This window comes from Rhinoraja longicauda, chromosome 1, assembly GCF_053455715.1.
Source record: "Rhinoraja longicauda isolate Sanriku21f chromosome 1, sRhiLon1.1, whole genome shotgun sequence".
Classification (NCBI taxonomy): Eukaryota; Metazoa; Chordata; class Chondrichthyes; order Rajiformes; family Arhynchobatidae; genus Rhinoraja; species Rhinoraja longicauda.
In genome coordinates, this window is record NC_135953.1 from 24,217,891 (window position 1) to 24,239,365 (window position 21,475).

General features: G+C 41.2%; 1 protein-coding gene across 1 annotated transcript in view; it reads left to right on the forward strand.

Annotated features, from left to right (window-relative positions):
* ska1 (spindle and kinetochore associated complex subunit 1) overlaps positions 1-19,661 on the forward strand; it is a 32,586-nt gene extending 12,925 nt beyond the window's left edge. Inside the window, exons 2-7 of the mRNA XM_078420551.1 lie at positions 2,670-2,783; positions 3,292-3,416; positions 5,408-5,502; positions 9,006-9,140; positions 14,115-14,284; positions 17,988-19,661. Coding sequence (XP_078276677.1) covers positions 2,702-2,783; positions 3,292-3,416; positions 5,408-5,502; positions 9,006-9,140; positions 14,115-14,284; positions 17,988-18,136 — 756 coding nt within the window. The 5' untranslated portion in view covers positions 2,670-2,701 and the 3' untranslated portion in view covers positions 18,137-19,661. The remainder of the gene's footprint in view (positions 1-2,669; positions 2,784-3,291; positions 3,417-5,407; positions 5,503-9,005; positions 9,141-14,114; positions 14,285-17,987) is intronic.
* The last annotated feature ends 1,814 nt before the right edge of the window (positions 19,662-21,475 follow it).

Sequence of the window (21,475 nt, forward strand, 5' to 3'; positions counted from 1 at the left end):
TTGTTTTGATTTTGGATTGAATAATATCCATTTATTGCAAGAAGTGTTAAGCCTGCGATGAAGTGTTTATTTTGAATTGGTGTATCATTTTAGTTTCTCTTCTAAAAATCTTAATGTAGCGTCTATAGTTCCCTGTTTCTACAAAAGTCCATAAGTTAGTGACTGGCTGTGAGGTTAGAAAGTCTCTTAATGCTTCCTTGCAAAATCTAAGCTGATCTAGATAGAAGGATAGGTGTGATGTTTGTAGATAATGTTGACATTTTTAAACAATAGATTACATTAAAAAAGATATTTAAAGCCAAAGGTGAAGGTATGCAGTTGGCGAACAATTTACTGTTCCTATCCCTGCAAACCTTTCCATTGTGATTCAAAGAAAGTTAGGGTTATTTTTGTATTAGAGATTTATTTTGAACATATCTGTGTAATGTTACTACTATGAAAATACAATTTGTTCATTGTTTTAGAATTACTGCATCCTGCCTTGCAGGAAGATGGGATTAACATGCATTCAACCCGGACCCTATTATTTTAAAGAACAAGCAATCACGATACTGTTCTGGTATCCATACATCTGCAATTGCTTTGGAGATGAGCTTAAATTTTTCCATCACACCAAGTTCATTTCATTAAATCTGGGGGAACTGGTACAGTATCAAAGGAGATGGCCACTCTGCCATGGGCATTTCCTGATAGGCAGCAAATAGACCTAGTCAACAATAGACCGCGGGCCCAACATTGAAAATGTGTCTAGTTTTTGACTTTCGTGACTCATCTCTGGTATCTACTTGAAATTTGGCACAGATTTAGGTTAAAAAATCATTGAGAAGAATTCATAACTCGTCAGTGAAAAAAGTTGCACACTAATTAAGCTAATTTGAAAAAGTCAGCCGCAGGCTCTGTCGATCCGCGAGACCCCGCTCTGGACTGCTCCAGTCCCGGCTTCTCTGCGGCTTTCCGGGAGCCGAGAGAGAGAATTCTGACTTGCTCCAGAGCATCCTTTGTTTAGATGGTGCAAACTGCTGCCACTCTGTCAGGGGTGGGGTGAGTGGATGAATGTGAATAGGTGTCAATTAAGAGAACCACTGTGTCCTGTTTAGTATCAAGGCCCTTGAGTATTGTTGAAGATGTGCTCATCTGGACAAATGGAGAGTATTACACCACGCTCCTGACTTGAGCTTTGTTGATGGGGGACAGGTTTTGGGGAGTTAGGAGGGGAGTTGCTTGCTTTAGTTTAGTTTAGTTTAGAGATACAGTGTGAAAACAGGCTCTTCGGCCCACCGAGACCGCACCGACCAGCGATACCCGCTCCTCAACACCACCCTACACACACTAGGGACAATTTACATTTATATCAAGCCAATTAACCTACAAACCTGTATGTCTTTGGAGTGTGGGAAGGATCCAAAGATCTCGGAGAAAACCTACGCAGGTCACGGGGAGAATGTACAAACCCCATACAGACAGTACCCGTTGTTGGGATTGAACCTGGGTCTCTGGCAGTGCAAATGCTGTAAGGCAGCAACTCTACTGCTGCACCACCATACCACCCTGCTTGCTGCAAGATTACTAGCCCCAAACATGCTTTTTTAGCCACTTTGTGTAAACAGCTAATCTAGTTCAGTTTCTGGTTAATGATAATCTCCAGATATCTATATTGCGGATTTGGTTAAGTAAATCCCAGTGAAAGGCGATGATAGTTGGATTTTTTTCGTTTGTTATTGTCACAGCCTGGCACTTGTGCGGGTGAATCTTATTTGCCGCCTATCAGCCTATTGTTAGACATGGTTCAGGTCTTTCGGCATTTGGACGTAGAATGGCTTCAGTATCTGTGGAGTCACAAATGGTGCTGAACATTGTGCAATCATCAACGCACATCATTCCTTCTGACCTTACGACTGAAGAAAGGTAATTGATGAAGCAGCTGAATGTGGCTGAGCACTGGACACGAAGCTAAGGAACTCCTGCAGAGATGTTCTGTGGCTGAGATGACCTCCAGTCACCACAACCATCTTCCCTTGTGCTGGTGTGTAGGAAGCACAATTATATCTGAAACTCGTCAAGAACGAACCCTGCACATATTTTTAAAATATGGAATAAACCTCCAAAAGCTTGTCAATTTTCCAAATTAGTAATTATCCAATCAAAGCACGTTTGACATTGAGTCGGATGCCAATTGACCACTCATGCGCTTTGTTTCAGGCTAGCTAGGCAGGGAGCCGACTGGGATCATGGCGGAGAGTATTTCGTCTATCTGGCAGATGCTGGTTCAAACCGAAGATAGACAAAATGCTCTCCGCCATGATCCCAGTGGGCTCCCTGCCTAGCTAGCCTGAAACAAAGCGCATGATTGATCTATGACAAACGTGCTTTGATTGGATAATTACTACTTGGAAAATTGACAAGCTTTTGGAGGTTCATTCCATATTTTAAAAATATGTGCAGGGTTCGTTCTTGACGAGTTTCAGATATAATTTCTATAATATTTTTACACAATATGTTATAAATACAGGTAGATATGGGATGTTGGTCATGACATAAAATGAAAAGGCACCTCGGCCCATGGTCTACAAGGCTTGCTTTCTGTGAACAGGTTTTAGGAAAAAGTTCAAGGCTTGCTTTGAAGGCTATTCAATTCACTAATCTATACAATGCACTCCTAATATTGTTAGATTATCTTGGATTTCATACTCATTTTGTGAAGATGACATCTTTGGAAGATGTATCACTGCAGCTGAACGATAAGATATCTTCCATCAAAAGATCACTGCAGCTGAAGAGCATGGGTAAGCTAAATGAATCTACTTGGGCTATTTTAGCTACTTATTCATTTCTGAAAGTTACTGGTCAATATAGCTTTAAAACCTAACAAGTAGATGGGTTGATTTACAGAAAGATTTGATTTTGTGAGTCACAAATTGTGACTCGCATAGTTTAAAGACGTTGTAGAGATAGATTACTTTGTCAGAAATGATGCAAGCAAATAGCCATCTGGAAAATAAAAGAACTAGGGTATTAAGGTCACACAATTCTCCATTAGATACTTATTGACCTGAGTATTTTTTTTAATTTTCTGGATGAGGCTGGTGTTTGCAATTTATGTTTTGAATTCCCTTCTATGTTAACTACAATTCTGTGCTTATTCTGTCTTTGCCTTATCATGCCCCCTCCTCATTTTTAACTTTGTCCTTGGCGAATGAAGTTGATTTTGTTGGATCTTAAGTTTTGTAATGAGAAATTATTCTTTTACTCTTACACTCTACATTAAAATATGCTTGTAAATATTTTTATCAGGTAATGACCCTTCCCTTACAACAACGCTTCAGAAGATTGGACTGGAATTAGCTAGCATTCAGAATAGTTTAGATACATTTCAAACACAGATACTGCGACAGCAAACTGAAATGAAATCCCTTAAGGTAAGGTTTTGTATTCTATTTGCCAAAGCAATTAATTTTTATCACAAATTAAAACCATTCCTTCAGTTCTGTAAGGTGGGCATCTCCAGGATTTTGACTTGACAATAATGAACAAATAATTACAACTCATGTGTTACTTGGTTGAAATGTAGGAAATGGTGCTGTTTCCACTTGCTCGCTACTGTTGTCTCTTCCAGGTAGTGGAGCTTACAGACTTGTGAGGTGACATTGAAAGTTAAAGTTACTTAAATGTGTTTTATAATTGGAGTTAAATAAGGGAACTGCGATTTAAAAAAAACGCTGCTTACTGATGCCAGGTCTTGTGCTGTGCTCTGATTTTATTGCGGACGAGGAAGTTTGCCAAGCCTTCGCTGTTTACGATCTGTTGAATGTTAAGTCAAAAACTCTGAGACACACGTGCAATCGTATGTTATAGCTGTACGATGTTATCTTCTAATTTTTAGACATACTGGATGTGTTCTTTTGTTTGAATTGGGATTAGGCCCGTGGCATGATATTAATAATGGTGATGGTAAGCATGCCACACCAAGCGATTCGAGACATTGATAGAATGTAATTCTGCTTTTGCACACAGGGTATAGCAAGCAATTCGCACAACAAATGGTACATGGGTTTTTAGATGAACGGATTGTATGTTTGGAGTATAAACGTACACGCAAATAAACAGCTTTGTGCTGTGGACTGTTTCAAATTGATTGAATTTAGCATGTATCACATACTATTGGACCTGAGTGGGAAAGGTGAAGAGAGTAGGAGAATACAATGCATGTTCTTTTTATGTCGCACTGTTCATTCCCGCCGTGATCCTCAAAGGCTGCTGATGCACATTTTGATATCAATCACTCCATACTGAATCAAGTGGTGAGGAAATCACATTAACATCGCTATGGAGGCACTAGCAGAGGGCAAGGGTTCATTCCAGGTTCCTGGACAGCAGCATGCAGCTCCGATAGATATCTTTAAAGTGTGCACATGTATGTTCAGACTAGAAGAACATAGTAATTAATCAGTTGCCTTTGCTACAAAGAATGCCAGTCTATACCACTGGCTTTCTGAGTTGCTTGTCAAAACCTACATGTTCATTCTTTGAGCCATCATCCTCCTTTATGCCAACATTGAATAGTTTTTATCAGATTCCAAATATATATTCTTCCTACCAAAGTGAATACATTTGTATTTTCCTGTGTGCAGACCAGTCAACAGTAACAGTAAAGGAATAACACAGTAAATTATGACAATTTATCCTTACCCTTATTTTTATTTATAATGAATGTCTCTTGCTATCCGCTTTGCTGCTGTAACACTACAAATTTCCCCGGTGTGGGACAAATAAAGGAATATATTAATATATTATGTCAAATATCTTCAACATCCTGAAAATGAATTTTTGATTCTTGCTTACGCTGTAAAAGATTACTTTGCCAGTAAAGCATCTGCTGATTGCTCATCCCAGTAAGCAAAGGACAAATACAGCAGGGCATAGCTTTAAGCTCAGAGAAAAAAAGAGAATGGTGGATACCTGGAACTGCAGGTTAAAAAAAAGACTCGCAGTGCTTCTTGGTTTATCCAGGTGAGCATGGAATGATAGAGCAGGTGGATAATGGTGTCCTCAACCCCCACTTTTGTTTGGTAAGCGAACTGCAGGGGGTCCAGGTAGGGTTTAACCAGGGGTCCACAGGTGAGTGAGCACCAGCCTCTCCAGGGACTTCAAAATGTGTGAGTTCAGTGCCAACGGTCTGCAGTCATTGGAGGAGCTGGGACGGGACCTCTGGTGCAGGAACCAGGCAGGATGCCTTCCACATCACAGGAACCCTTTCCAGGCTCCAGTTGGAGGGATATTAACCCTGTGTCGGCTGGGATGAGTTTAATTTAGTATCATGTTCTGCACAAACTTTGTGAGCTGAAAGGCCTGTTCCTGTGCTGTGCTGTTCTGTGTTGTTAGATTTGACTTCCTAATTTATTTTTTCTAGGACCTAAAGAATTCTGTCCAGAAAAATTCTGAAATAGCACATAATTTATTGGAAAATATTCCAGCCCATCTTCCAAAGAAAGCTGCACCAAGCAGGTAAGCCGAAATGATCTCGACCAAGAATTGTCCATGTGATATAAGATAAACTCTGTGTACCATTTTTGCAATACAACTGTACTGACAGTCCAAAAAGAAACTACCTTCAATGTTCTTCCCTCTCAGAATGGAAAACAACATTTATTACATAGTCTCCTGTTCTTAGTACTTTCACTGCTTGAGAAAATGCCAATAGATTCTGTTTGGTAATGCTGAAATTTCATGCCGATGTTTGTATTACTATTAGAATTCCAGGAGTTTAATTTAATAATAATTGCACTTTGTGAATTATTGTGATCAAGTGAACATGCCATTGCAAATGTTACGTCTCGACCGATTGCTACTCTGAAGAAATTGCCTTCTCGAGGTCTCTTAAACCTTAAACCTATGCCCTCGATTTCTGAACTCCTCTGTATCCTGCGATAAAGACTGCGACCATTCATTTTGTGCCTCTCATAGATTTTTCTTTTACACGTCATCTCTCGGCCTCCTCCACGCCAGGGAAAAAAGACCCAGCCTCTCCTTATAACTCATTCTTGTGTTCTGGTAACATCCTGGTGAATCTTTTCTGCAATCTTTCCAGCTTAATGATGTCGATCCTATAGCAGGGCCACCAGAACAGTGCAAAAACGTGAATGTGGTCTCGCCAACTTCTTGTACAATTGTGACATGACATCACCCAACTCCTGTATGCAATCGTCTTATTGATGAAGGCAAGCTTGCCAAATACTGATTTTGCCGCCCTGTCTTCCTGGGTCAGTGCTTTCAGGGAACGGTATACCTGTGCCCCCTAGGTTTCTCTGCTCTTACACTATCAAGGTCCCTACATTTATTGTGTAAGTCCTGCTCTGGTTGGACTTGCCAAAATGTATCGCCTCACAGTTGTCAAAGAGTTAAATTTCATTTGGCAGTCTTTGGCCAACTCACTTTTCGATCCAGATCTTTTTGTAAAGTTGTAAGTCCTAACTAGACCCCTTAGATTTGTTTTTCCACTTATTTACAGCATGGGAGCCATGAGCAAGGGGAACATTTATTGCCTATTACTTATTGATATTGAGCTGAATCACTAGGCTGTTTCAAAGGGCTAATTAAGGATGGTCCACTCACTGTGAATTTGATGTGACAGGCAAGGATAAGGGATTTCAGTCAATTAAAAAAATTCAGGTGCTCGAAATTGGAAATAAAAACAAAGTGCTGGAAATATTCAGTAAGTATTGGTATTGATTTATTATTGTCGCATATGCCAAGATACATTGAATTTTTTTCTTGCAGATGTGAAAGTTGTGTTTGAGAGGCTTTTGGATAGGCACTTGGAAATGCAGGGAATAGAGATATGGATCATGTACAGACAGATGAGGTCCCTTTTAACTAGGCATGTTTGGGGCAAACATTGTGGGCTGAATGGGCTATTTCTGTGTTGAATTGTTCTGTGTTCATACAATTCAGGCTAATCATTCATCCGTGAATACAAGTAGTGCAAAAGAGAAAAGAAACAGCAGAAAATATAATGTTACAGCTACACAGAATATTGAAAATAAAAGCATAAGGACTGCTACGATGTAGATTTGGGAATACATCCTTAGCATAAATCGGCAGGCAGAATCTGTGGAAAGAGAAACGGCTAGCATTTCTGTTCTCATTTCAGGTCTTTAATCTGCAATATTATCACTTTCTATTTCTGCAGATGCTACCTGACTTGCTGAGTGTAACCTGCTTTACCTGTTGGCTAGGTGTTGAATCATTTCTTACTTGTCCAAAGCAGGATTTAAGTAACATTTAGCTTGGGCTAATAAAGTTGGAGTGGTGCAGCGTTAGAGTTGCTGCCTTACAGCACCAGAGACCCGAGTTTGATCTTGACTACGGGTGCTGTCTGTAAGGAGTTTGTACATTCTGCCCGCAGTCTCTGGTAAGAGGCCGACTCGGGAGCTCCATGCTGAGGAGAGAGTTTCAACCGCCCCGGCGCAAGAGTTTCAACCGCCCTGACGGGGGCTTCGATCATCTGCTGCGGGAGCTTTGATCTGCGGATGGTTTGACTGCCCCGACCGCGGGAGAACAAGAGGAAGAAAATTGAACTTTATTGCCTTCCATCACAGTGAGGAATGTGGAATCCACTGTGATGGATGTTTATGTTAACTTTTATGTGGTTGTGTGTCTTGTTGCTTTTCACTTAGTATGGCTGTATGGTAACTCAAATTTTACTGTATCTCTAAAGTAATCATTTAACATTTCAAGCCATAGAAGTACTAGATGTGGAATCCCAGGTAATATTTATTCCTCACTCAGCATCACTGAAACATATAAATGTCCATTACCTTTTATCCATAAATAGACTTTCTATGATGTTTCCACATCTAGAATGCTGACTACATTGTAAAAAATATTTTGAGATGCTCTAGGATTTTCAATCCTTTCTCATGAATTGTAATATTGTTGACTTCTAAGTAGAATGAATCTCGTCTCATTTTCTGATTTCATTATTTGCCAGCTTTCTGACACTTACGTTAATTGTTTGTTGAAAAGTATCAGGTGGTTAATGAATGACAAATAGAATGACGATGCCTCAACCCATAAATTTGAGTCATTTGATAAATTGAATCTGTAGCACCGTTGCATTAATCATCTACATTGGTTTCTAACATTTTGTGTAAGTTTGACAATTGAATTGATTACAGTAATGTGGTTAAGTTACTGGAACAGTAAGTATCTGGAGGTCCCAGAGTACAAAACCTAGCACAGGCAGTTGAGAAATTTAAATTTTGAAGTTTGAATAAATCTTGGAAAAAGACTAGGGCGACCAGTAAATTAACAGATTTTTATAAAACCCCAACTTCAGGGAAGAAAATTGTCCTTGCCTGTGGCTGCCAAGCTTATTAATACGAATCACTTTTGTCTTTGAAATAGCTTAGTGAGCCACTCAATAGTTAACTTAGGATGGACAATAAATGCTGAACCATCCCATCTATATTGTAGACAATATTGTAGAGTATAACTTTACCTGAGAACATTCGCTCTCAAAATAAATTGATAGAGGGAAAAGTGAGTCATTTTTCACATGTGAGACAAATTTCACAATCCTTTCCACATATATGGCTTCCATCCTCTAGCTGCCTAAGTTTTGAGGACCTAATAGACAACCATCTCCACCAAGGCTTCAAGCACCAAGTATTTCCAAAGTTTCCAAGTTGGCTTCCTATTTATTACCAATTAAGAGTAGTAGAGATTGGATAACTTGAGGCACAATCTTTATTGAATATTTCAGGCAGAGATGCTTAAGTTTAAAATAGGAAAATTAAAGATGTTAAGCTTTTAAATAAAATATGATTACGTGAACACTATCGGTTGATAACTGACAACGAAATAATCATAAACGAGTAGTTAAATATTTTGTTAACTTGATGCTTTTTAAATTTGAATACTTAGGAAAAATTAGGACCCTAATTTTTTGGGTCTCTTTTTATATGATTAGTATTTTAACATTTGCTGAATAATTCATGTATTTCCAGTACAGCAGATCCACAAGATGACAAGGTTAAATGGGATCCTGTTCAACCTCCACCTGAAGAAAAACCTGCCAAGCCTAAGCATTCTGCTCGTGAAATAGAGTTTCTTTTAATGGAGGAATTTAACCACGTTCCTGGGTGAGTTTTTAATCTTTTCTGGCCTGTAACAATTTTTACAGAGGATCGATTTATAACCCAAGGTTTCTGGGAATTGCACAAAATGCACTGTACTGAATATTCTTTGCTGATGCTTCTACTGTCAACGGTCAGTCTTTTGAGATATTTTCTTGTCTTTTCATGCATAAGACTAGGTATTTTTCTGGTGATGTTCCTTGAGGTGCGATTGAGAATTCCATTGTGCTATTAGGGGATTTAAATTCAAGCCATCAAATTTGAAGTGAAAAGTTATCATTAATGATGACCACAAAACTCTTGTTTTCTTTTTAAACAGAATCCACATATCCCAATTCAGATAAAAATATCTCCCATCCTTACTCAGTTTGGTGAATGTGTGATTCCAGACCCATCGGTGTGGTTGGCATCAAATGGTACTCTGACGTAATCTGGTACGCTATCCAATTCAAGTGCAAGTTGGGGAAAGCTAAACCGTCTTGGAACCAACCTGCTGCCTCCATTCCTTTCCTATCTATTTTTTCTGGTGTAGTGATAGATGTGCACATGACTGGCAACAAGGTGGTGGTACTGCAGGATACTAAGCCTGTTGCAATTCTGGTCATTAGTGCTAGGATTCCCTGTGTTTTGGAAGAGAATGGGCTAATTAGAGATGATCAACATTGCTTTGTCTGTGTTAGGTCGCATCTTACAAATGTGATCGAGTTTTCGAGGAGATAACAAAGATGATGTCTACATGGATTTTAGTAAGTCATTTGATAAAGTCCCTCATGGTAGGCTGATCCAGAAGATTAAGTCAAGTCAAGTCAATTTTATTTGTATAGCACATTTAAAAACAACCCACGTTGACCAAAGTGCTGTACATCTGATTAGGTACTAAGGAAAAAAAATGAAACATACAGTAGCACGCAAACAGTTCACAGCGCCTCCTCAATGAGCCTCAAACGCTAGGGAGTAGAAATAGGTTTTAAGCCTGGACTTAAAGGAGTCGATGGAGGGGGCAGTTCTGATGGGGAGAGGGATGCTGTTCCACAGTCTAGGAGCTGCAACCGCAAAAGCGCGGTCACCCCTGAGCTTAAGCCTAGACCGCGGGATAGTGAGTAGCCCCAAGTCGGCCGACCTGAGGGACCTGGAGTTAGAGAGGGGGGTTAGATTTTTGATGTGGGGGGGGGAATGTCCATTTAGGGCTTTATACGTGAATAGGAGGAGCTTGAAGTTGATTCTGTACCGTACAGGGAGCCAGTGGAGAGAGGCCAGAATCGGGGTGATGTGGTCCCTTTTACGGGTACCCGTCAGGAGTCTCGCTGCGGCGTTTTGGACCAGTTGCAGGCGGGACAGGGAAGATTGGCTGATCCCAGTGTATAGGGAGTTGCAGAAGTCTAGGCGGGAGGAAATGAAAGCGTGAATGATTTTTTCTGTGTCGTCGAATTGGAGGAAAGGTTTGATTTTAGCTATGGTTCGAAGTTGGAAGAAGCTGGCTTTTACCACAGCGTTGACTTGCTTATCAAATTTTAATGCAGAGTCAAATATCATGCCGAGGTTTTTGACATGCGGTTTGACTAGGCAGGATAGACTTCCAAGACTGCCTGTTATCGATTTGATGGAGTCGGGGGGGCCGAATAGGATGACCTCAGACTTGCTCTCATTTAATTGGAGGAAGTTCTGTGCCATCCAACATTTTATGTCCTCAAGGCAGTGTAAGAGGCTGTTTAAATTTGACTGGTTGTTGGGTTTCAGGGGGAGGTAAAGCTGAGTGTCATCGGCATAGCAGTGGAAAGAAATGCCGTGCCTTTGAATGATTTGGCCAAGGGGGAGCATGTATAGAGAGAAGAGAATGGGGCCTAGGATGGAGCCTTGTGGAACTCCGCAGGAGAGGCTAGCTGGAGCAGAGGAATAACTGCCTATGTTGATGGCGAAACTCCTATCTTTGAGGTACGAAGCGAACCAGCTCAGGGCAGTGCCATCAATGCCAACCGCGTACCGGAGACGGTCAATAAGGATGGTGTGGTCCACTGTATCAAACGCTGCGCTGAGGTCGAGAAGGAGCAGGATTGCACAGTCGCCGGTGTCGATGGCGAGAAGCAGGTCGTTGTGTACCTTCAACAAGGCAGACTCTGTGCTGTGGTGGGCTCTGAAACCTGACTGGAAACTTTCCAGGATGGTGTATTGGTGCAGGTAGGGCACTAATTGGTTTAGAATTGCCTTTTCAAGGACTTTTGACAGGAATGGCAGTTTGGAAATGGGTCTGTAGTTGCTAGGCAAGGTGGGGTCTAGGTTAGGTTTTTTCAGTAGGGGCTGGACCACCGCGTGCTTGAAACTGGTTGGAACAGTGCCAGTGGCCAGAGAACTGTTGATAATAGAGAGGATGCTGGGACCGGCTATTGCAATGACATCCTTCAGAAGGGCAGTGGGGGCAGGATCTAGGGGGCAGGTTGCAGGTTTCATAGCGGAGACAAGCTTTGCAAGGGAGGATAGAGTGACGGGTTGGAAGCAGTCCAATTTAGATGAACAGACTAGTGAGACAGCTAGGTCACGTGTGGGATGGGAAATGTTCATTCTAATGTTCTCAACTTTGTTGGTGAAAAATTTAGCAAATTCTTCGCACTTAGCAGGGGACCCAACTAAGCTGGTACTGGGGGCGGGACATATGACAGAGGTAATTGTTCTAAATAGGACCTTGGAGTTATGAGAGTTTTTGGAAATAAGGTCGGAGAAGTATTGTGCTCTAGCAGACTTTACTGCTTCCTGGTATTTGAGAAGATTGTTTCTCAGAATTTCGAAGGAAATTTGAAGCTTGTCACATTTCCACCTCCTTTCTGATTTTCTGCACTCCCTTCTTAGGGCTTTGGTGGTGTCATTGAGCCACGGCCGACCTTTGGGCTTAGGCTTTTTCATTTTAAGGGGAGCGATAGAATCCAGGATGGAAGAGCAAGTGATATTAAATAAAGAGGCGAGATCTTCAGTGCTGAGATGGGGGGGAGAGGCCTCAATAGTGCAGATGTTGGGGGCAGCTGTGAGAGCCTCGGAGAATTTACTGGCAGTCAATGAATTTATGTCGCGGGAGTAGCGAACAGGGAGATTAGATTTTGCGGGAGATAAAGGCAGAGTTGCGTCAAAAATGATAGCGCTGTGGTCCGATAGACAGGCTTCAGTAGTTTCAATGTTGTTGATTGGGAATCCGGACGATAACACTAGGTCGAGAGTATGGCCTAACTTGTGAGTGGGTCCCGTGGTGTGAAGAGTCAGATTGAAGGACTCAACCAGGTGCATAAATTCACTCACAAGAGGCTTAGTGGGACAGCAAACATGAATATTAAAGTCACCAAGAATCATGATCCGGTCAAATTTGGGCAAAATGCTAGAAATCAGATCAGCAAATTGGGTGATGAAGTCCTTATGCATTTTTGGTGGGCGATACACAAGAACAATTAAGAGGGGATAGGCTAGGCCTACTTTAATTAGTTGCACCTCGAAACTGGAGAAATGATCAGCGTTCAGGAGGCGGCAGTTGAAATGTTTCTTAAACACAGTGGCTAAGCCCCCACCGCGTCCGGAGAGCCTAGGCGAGGTGAAGAAGTTACAGTCATCAGGACAGAGTTCCACGAGTGGAGCAAGCTCACCAGGGTTAAGCCAGGATTCTGTGAGCAGTAAGAAGTCCAATCCACGGGTGGTGAAGAAGTCGTTGAGGATGAAGGTCTTGTTCTGTAGGGATCTTGCGTTGATCAGGGCCACTTTAGCAGGGACAGCAGGGACAGCAGGTGAGCTTCTGTCTGGTGACTTGGTTGTTTCGATTCAGAACTGGGTTACTCATAGAAAACAGAGGATTGTGGTGGAAGGGAGTTATTCTGGTTGAAAGTTTGACCAGGTAAGAATTGCCTGGCTTTGGCATCATTTTGGGTGCCTCAAGTCTTAAAATTGCTCGATTTTTATTAATGTGAGATGAGTTAGAAAAAGCTCATCAATACTTCCATGTAGAATGGATGGAACTGATGTTATTAAAATCTACTGAATTGCTGTGAAGGTGTTTGAAAACTGCTAATACCTCACCTTTTACCAGAAAGCTGTAATTTGATGAATAGCTCAATTAACATTTGTCGTTTAAATCGTGAAAAGATGTTGAAGTGAAATTTTATTCCAAAGTACTTTGTCATGCACGTACACTGAAAGATTACAAGGAATGGATTAAAATGAAATATTTCCAGTATTTGTTCTTAGGAGGCCTACGCTTCCAGGAAAAGTCCATAAAATGCAAGCTGTTAATTCAGATTTATTTCAATATCATGTCTTGTGCAGATAAAATTATTAAAATAATTATTTTTGAATGGGAGAGTGTTCAGTGTTTTTTTTTCTCCTGAGGTCCAGTTAATGGAAACAATCCTTTGCCCAAACATCATCAGAATATTATTACGCTTAATATTATGAACCATCCAACAGTGGTACTGATTTTAGACATGGCAAGTGTACCAAATGTATTTTTGGTCAATGTGTCTGAATGCTGGGGCTTTCTTACCAGCAGCATTGTGGTAGTCCACAATGGCAGCCCACTACCCACTAGCCCACTACCATTGACTCAAGAGAGATTGAGGTTGGGCAATAAATACTGACCAAACCAGCAATGCCCACTTTCTGAAAAATAAATAAATGAACAAAAAAAAAAGTAAATATCTAATTCAATCCATTTAAATCCATGTAAATTTCCCCGGTGTGGGACGAATAAAGGAATATATTATTAGGTTGGACAAGATGGAAGGAACAAGATCAGTAATGCTATTACTTTGTGAAAACAAAATGAAAAATGTTAGATGCTGTTTTAATATATATTAAGAGTTTCAAATAGATTTTGTATATTCCTGTCCTTGATTGCACAACTTAATGTGCAAATGTTTTTATCTAGTAATCTATTACTGTTACTTTAAATCTACCTCTTGTCACTTGAACTAGATGTTATGTTCATTTTTTTTTAAATCGTCTTGTATTTAGGTACATGAAAGGTCGTATGACCTATGATCAAATCAATGCTGTCATCCATGAGCTCAACACCGCTGTCAAAGCGAAGTACAAGATTCTGTACCAGTCACTGAAAGGCATGGCTGTCACCACCCGTAACCAGTACAATGCTTTTAAAGAGCAGGAAACAAAGGAAACTAAAGGTAGAAAATAGTTGTCCAGAAATGAAATGAAATTTTGTTATGCATTGTTTTTGGTTTCTTCATTATTTCAATGGGAAGGGACAAAATCGTCTATATGGAAGTATATTGTTAATATAATTCAATCTTAATGATTCAATTCCCAGAGATTGTCACAAGAAAATCTTGACAACTTGAGCTGAAATGCTAACATGAAAATTTCTACTTTATATTAATGATACAGAGAATATTGGTGCACATCATCACAAAGCTGCCACAAGCCAAACTGAACTGAGCCAAGGATCAGAAGAATTTACTTGGTGCATCTAATAATGTTACCTTGCACATTGGCCTTATTATCCAATGGGCTCCTTCAGATCAGTGTATTTTCTTTGAATTATCAAAGGATTCATTCCTGTTCCATATAACCTTTATGCGACCAAAAATATAAACTCGTAAGACATTCTTTTGCGCTACATTTTTCAATGCATTGATCAGATTTTTCAATAACTAAGTTACCGCTTAGTACATTTGCAATGTTTAATTAAAATTAATACATTGGTTATGCAGTTTTCTGATTGCGACTTTTAAATATGGGCACAGTAGTAGGGCTTGGTAGAAAATTGGACCCTGGCCACCTGGGTTGAGCCAACAAGACCTGCATAATCATGTGTTGAGTTGGAGGTTGTCAAACTTAGTTTAGTTCAGTGAGTTAGATGGATGCCAAATCCAGGGACAGAAGCAATAGACAACAGGTGCAGGAGTAGGCCATTCGGCCCTTTGAGCCAGCACCATCATTCAATGTGATCATGGCTGATCATTCTCAATCAGTACCCTGTTCCTGCCTTCTCCCCGTACCCCCTGACTCCGCTATCCTTAAGAGCTCTATCGAGCTCTCTCTTGAATGCATTCAGAGAATTGGCCTCCACTGCCTTCTGCGGCAGAGAGTTCCACAGATTTACAACTCTCTGACTGAAAAGGTTTTTCCTCATCTCTGTTCTAAACGGCCTACCCCTTATTCTTAAACTGTGGCCCCTGGTTCTGGACTCGCCCAACATTGGGAACATGCTTCCTGCCTCTAAAGTGTCCAACCCCTTAATAATCTAATATGTTTCGATAAGATCCCCTCTCATCCTTCTAAATTCCAGTGTATACAACCCTAGTCTCTCCAGTCTTTCAACATACGACTGTCCCGCCATTCCGGAATTAACCTAGTAAACCTGCACTGAACAGCCTCAATAGCAAGAATATCCTTCCTCAAATTTGGAGACCAAAACTGCACACATTACTCCAGGTGCGGTCTCACAAAGGCCCTGTACAACTGCAGAAGGGCCTCTTTGCTCCTATACTCAACTCCTCTTGTTATGAAGGCCAACATTCCATTGGCTTTCTTCACTGCCTGCTGTACTTGCATGCTTCCTTTCAGTGACTGATGCACTAGGACACCCAGATCTCGTTGTGTGTCCCCTGTTCCTAACTTGACACCATTCAGATAATAATCTGCCCTCCTATTCTTACAACCAAAGTGGATAACTTCACACTTATCCACATTAAACTGCATCTGCCATGCATCCGCCCACTCACACAACCTGTCCAAGTCACCCTGTAACCTCATAGCATCTTCCTCACAGTTCACACTACCACCCAGCTTTGTATCATCTGCAAATTTGCTAATGGTATTTTTAATCCCTTCATCCAAGTCATTAATGTATATCGTAAATAGCTGCGGCCCCAGCACCGAGCCTTGCGGTACCCCACTAGTCACTGCCTGCCATTCTGATAGGGACCCATTTATCCCCACTCTTTGCTTTCTGTCTGTCAACCAATTTTCTATCCATGTCAGTACCCTACCTCCAATACCATGTGCTCTCATTTTTCCTACCAATCTCCTATGTGGGACCTTGTCAAAAACGTTCTGAAAGTTGAGGCACACCACATCCACCGGCTCTCCCCTGTCAATTTTCCTAGTAACATCCTCAAAATTCCAGTAGATTAGTCAAGCATGATTTCCCCTTCGTAAATCCATGCTGACTCGGAACGATCCTGTTACTGCTATCCAAATGCTCCGCAATTTTGTCTCTTATAATTGACTCCAGCATCTTCCCCACCACTGATGTCAGACTAACTGGTCTATAATTTCCCATTTTCTCTCTCCCTCCTTTCTTAAAAAGTGGGATAACATTAACTACCCTCCAACCACAGGAACTGATTCTGAATCTATAAAACATTGGAAAATGCTCACCAATGCATCCACAATTTCTAGAGCCACCTCCTTAAGTACCCTGGGATGCAGACCATCAGGCCATGGGGATTTATCAGCCTTCAGTTCCATCAGTCTACCCAACACCATTTCCTGACTAATGTGGATTTCCTTCAGTTCCTCCGTCACCCTAGGATCTCTTGCCACTACAGTATCTGGGAGATTGCTTGTATCTTCTTTAGTGAAGACAGATCCAAAGTACCGGTTCAACTCGTCTGCCATTTCCTTGTTCCCCATAATAAATTCCCCTGCTTCTGTCTTCAAGGGACCCACATTTGCCTTGACTATTTTTTTCCTCTTCACATACCTAAAAAAGCTTTTACTATCCTCCTTTATATTATTGGCTAGCTTACCCTCGTACCTCATCTTTTCTCCCCGTATTGCCTTTTTAGTTATCTTCTGTTGCTCTTTAAAAGAGTCCCAATCCTCTGGTTTCCCACTCTTCTTTGTATATGTTATACTTTTATTTTATTTTTATGCTGTCCTTGACTTCCCTTGCGAGGATGTTCTGAAACCGGTCCGTGATGTCTTGAACCCTGGCACCAGGGAGGCAACAGATCATCCTCAGGTCCTGCCTGCCGCCACAGAATCTACTGTCCGTACTTCGGACAATGGAGTCACCCACTACTATGGCTCTTCCTGACTTCGGTCTCCCCGGTCGAGTCTCCTTGCCTGGATTCGAGCCGCCAACCTGTCCGCTGCTCGGACTGGAAGCGCCTTCTGCCCCGACGGCTCCCAAGAGGGTGTACCTGTTTGCAATAGGCACAGCCACCGGGATCTCCTGGAGTCTACGTTCACTCCCCCTTGAAACGGTCTCCCACCTTCGCTTGACCTGGACCCTTGGCGTGACAGCCTCACAGTTGGTCCTGTCCTGGAAACTTTTGCATTCCCGGATGGCCCTGAGGTCATCCAGCTGCTTTTCCAACTCCACCACACGTCCATTCAGGAGCTGCACCTGGACACAGTTCTTGCAGGTGTAACTCCCAGAAGCTGCAGCGGTGTCCCTATCTTCCCACATCCTGCAGGAAACACACGGCACCAACTTATCGGCCATTACCTTATTGTCTAAGAACAAATCAGGCTCAAAAACAAGTGTATCCTCCTCGCCAAAGACTCGCACTTTTCTCACAGGGCACTTGAGACTTGCAGCCAACGACTCGCACTTTTCTCACAGGGCACTTCCCTCGACAGGGCTGCACCCCTAGTGCAAGCCTTGTTTATATTAGTTACTAAATTACCTAATTGGCCAATTTACCAAACTTCTAATTTAATTGATCAGCCAATCAGCCAATGGTCTACTCCTGCACCAATTTTCTATGTATCTATAAATCATATGTTCTGCTCCAGCAAAAAGTCTTTAAGATGGTGCTGGGTCCATGGTTGTCGGCAACATCAACTTCATTTATGGATTTCCATTCTTTCCTTGGAACCAGAGATTTAAAAACACTTTTCCTTTTGCTTTTAAAGGTCAGAATTTCTTTGTAGAAGCTGACATAAAGGAATTCACACGTCTTAAAGTTGACAAGAAACTTCAGGGAATCTTCAGTATTCTGCGACATTGCCACCGATTGAGGGAAGTCCGGGGAAATCACCTTGTGCGTTATGTGCTACTTTAAGGCGTTTGTGAATTACTTTGGTATTCTTTGGACATATGAATGCTAAACATGAAAGGAGCAACTTGGCAATCATATTGCAGCAAGGAAAATGTATTTGTTTTATTAATGTTTCTCTCCCATTGTAAATCTACCAAAATCCCTACCTTTACGGAGGAATTGCCTATTTTTTTGCTGTACATCCTTTTTTATTCATCTCTTGTGATGTCCTAATGTCACACATGACTAAAGGCTCGTAAAACTAAAATCTAACCTGAATTGAACCTCTTTCCACAGTTCTTTTATAATTAAAGACAGTTTGAAAAAGCGGTCTCAAGTCCATAAAATGCAATCTAAGTCACACAAGCCTTGACAAAAGTTGGCAAATATGTGCAAATTAAGTACAAATAAAATGTCCCCTAATTCTGTTTAAATGGATAACGCAAGATTCAATTGCTATCTCTGCGTAGCAATATGCAATGAAGTAAATGGGTAATTAGTCTTGTGTTTTGATGGCATGTACTCTGCATGTAAACTGAATTTAAAATTATGCTGAAATTATTTTTGTTGAGATATGTTCCTTAATGTAATTCCAGATACTTTAACGAGCTACAATACCTAATCAGATCATTTTCAAATTCTGTTGCTCACTAAACAAAATGTATGGTATTTATATATTTTTTAAACACACATAAGTTGTTTGTCCATATTTTGACAGCTACTAGTTATACAATCAGTATATTGAGCATTTCATTTTATTATGAAATTGGCAGTAATGCAGATTTGAGCACCTGTATTGGTAATGTGAAAGCCCTCCTCTGTCAATAATTTAATGTTTGGATTGTCTTTGGGCCTCGTCCATAATTTGGCTAGCCAGCCCAATCCCCAATAAGACATTCTGTCTGAAATCAGTCTGAAGAAGGGTCTCAACCTGAAACATCACCCATTCCTCGTCTCCAAAGATGCTGCTTGTCCCGCTGAGTTACTCCAGCATTTTGTGTCCACCCCCAATAAGACATGTCAAGCTTTGTAAAACAACCAGACGCAGGTCATATGGGACAAGTTAATAGCCGTGGGCATTTTTCTAAATAAACGCATTTGTCAAGTGTGTTAAGTGTTTAATTGTCATAGGTACTGCCAATAGCACAATGAAATTCTTGCTTGCTTGCAGCTTAACAGGCTTGTTAATGTAAAACGCACAGATAAATAGATCTTCAATAATACCATAAATTAATAACAGTAATATGTTTAAGAAACAGTTAGACAGGTAGAACAGGTTTGGAGGGATATGGACCAAGCGCAGGCAGGTGGGACTAGTGTAGTTGGTACATGTTGGCCGGTGTGAGCAAGTTGAGCCGAAGGTCCTGTTTCCACACTGTATCACTCTGACTCTATGACTATAATACAATAGCACTTTCATTGTGCAAAACCTAAAGTTGTTTTTTCAACCAAAGCCATCGAGGCCAATAGTTACTGACACTTATGTTGTGCAGTGTTTGAGCATGTTAGCTGCTGGGATGGAGCAGTTCTTTAGTCTGGTGTTCATTATGTTCGGGCTCCTATACCTTTTGGAACAGTGCTTTCTATGGAACCCTATGATGATGGGACGGTCAGTACCTGTTTTAGATCGGGCAATCTCCATCATAGGCTCTTGCCACCTGGGCGCTTGAGTTGCCAAAATAGGCTGTGATGCAACCAGTCGGTATGCTCTCCACTGTACACGTGGAGAAGTTAAAGTGAATATTTGTCAATTAACTGAATTTATTCAATCTTCGTGGAAAATAGAGGCATAGACGAGCTTTCATTTTGATTGCACTCTGTGTCAGATCTTCAAGGATTTACAGGCAGCTGAACTTAAGGTTGTTGACTCTCCATTGTCAATGAAGATAGGTGCATGTATCCCTGACTTTCCCTTTCTGAAGTCAACAACCAGATCCTTGGTCTTGCTAACATTGAAAACAAGATTATTACTCTGGCACCATTCAAAAGGATTATCAGTCGCCCTCTTGCACTCTGACTCATTATTACCTGTTATTCATCCAACAAACGTAGTAGCATTGTTGGTGAAATTAAAGATGGCATTGGAACTGTGTCTGGCTACACAGTCAAGGGTATAGGGTGGGTAGACTAGTGGACTAAGCATGCAGCCATAAAGTGCTCCGTGTTGATGGTTTTGAGGAGGAAGTGTTGCAATTCGAAAATTGATTAGGTTTATTATTGTCACATACCAAGGTACAGTGAAAAGCTTTTTGCTGTCCAACAAAACATACGATACATGAATTCAATCAAGTTAAAACACGCACAATAGGTAGAGCGAAGAGATAGATAATGCAGAATATAGTTCACATTATTGTAGTGTAACAATTCCAGAGACAAAGTCCAATGTCTGCAATGAGATAATTGAGAGAATCTGGACTGGTTTGAAGAAGATCAGGTGATTTGATGATACATTTATTCAAGGAAAGTCAGGTTAAGGCAGGTAATTAGAGACCTGTGAGTCTCATCTCTGAGGTGGAGAGATTATTGAAAAAAACATCCGAAGCACACGTTTCAGCTAAAATTGGAAAGGCAATGATTCATCAAAGATTAGACAATAGGTGCAGGAGTAGGCCATTCGGCCCTTCGAGCCAGCACCACCATTCAATGTGATCATGGCTGATCATTCCCAATCAGTACCCCGTTCCTGCCTTCTCCCCATAACCCCCTGACACCGCTATCCTTAAGAGCTCTATCTAGCTCTCTCTTGAAAGCACTCAGAGGATTGGCCTCCACCGCCTTCTGAAGCAGAGAATTCCACAGATTTACAACTCTCTGATTGAAAAATGTTTTTCCTCATCTCCATTCTAAATGGCCTACCCCTTATTCTTAAACTGTGGCCCCTGGTTCTGGACTCCCAACATTGGGAACATGTTTCCTGACTCTAACATGTCCAACCCCTTAATAATCTTATATGTTTCAATAAGATCCCCTCTCATCCTTCTAAATTCCAGTGTATACAAGCCTAGTCGATCCAGTCTTTCAACGTACGACAGTCCCACCATTCCGGGAATTATCCTAGTAAACCTACGCTGCACGCCCTCAATAGCAAGAATATCTGTCCTCAAATTTGGAGACCAAAACTGCACACAGTACACCAGGTGCGGTCTCACCAGGGCCCTGTACAACTGCAGAAGGACCTCTTTGCTCCTATGCTTAACTCCTCTTGTTATGAAGGCCAACATTCCATTGGATTTCTTCACTGCCTGCTGTATCTGCATGCTTCCTTCAGTGACTGACACACTAGGATACCCAGATCTCGTTGTCATGCGATTTTGAAAGGGGAGATCATGTCTGACTAATTTGATTGAATTTTTCAGAGGTAAC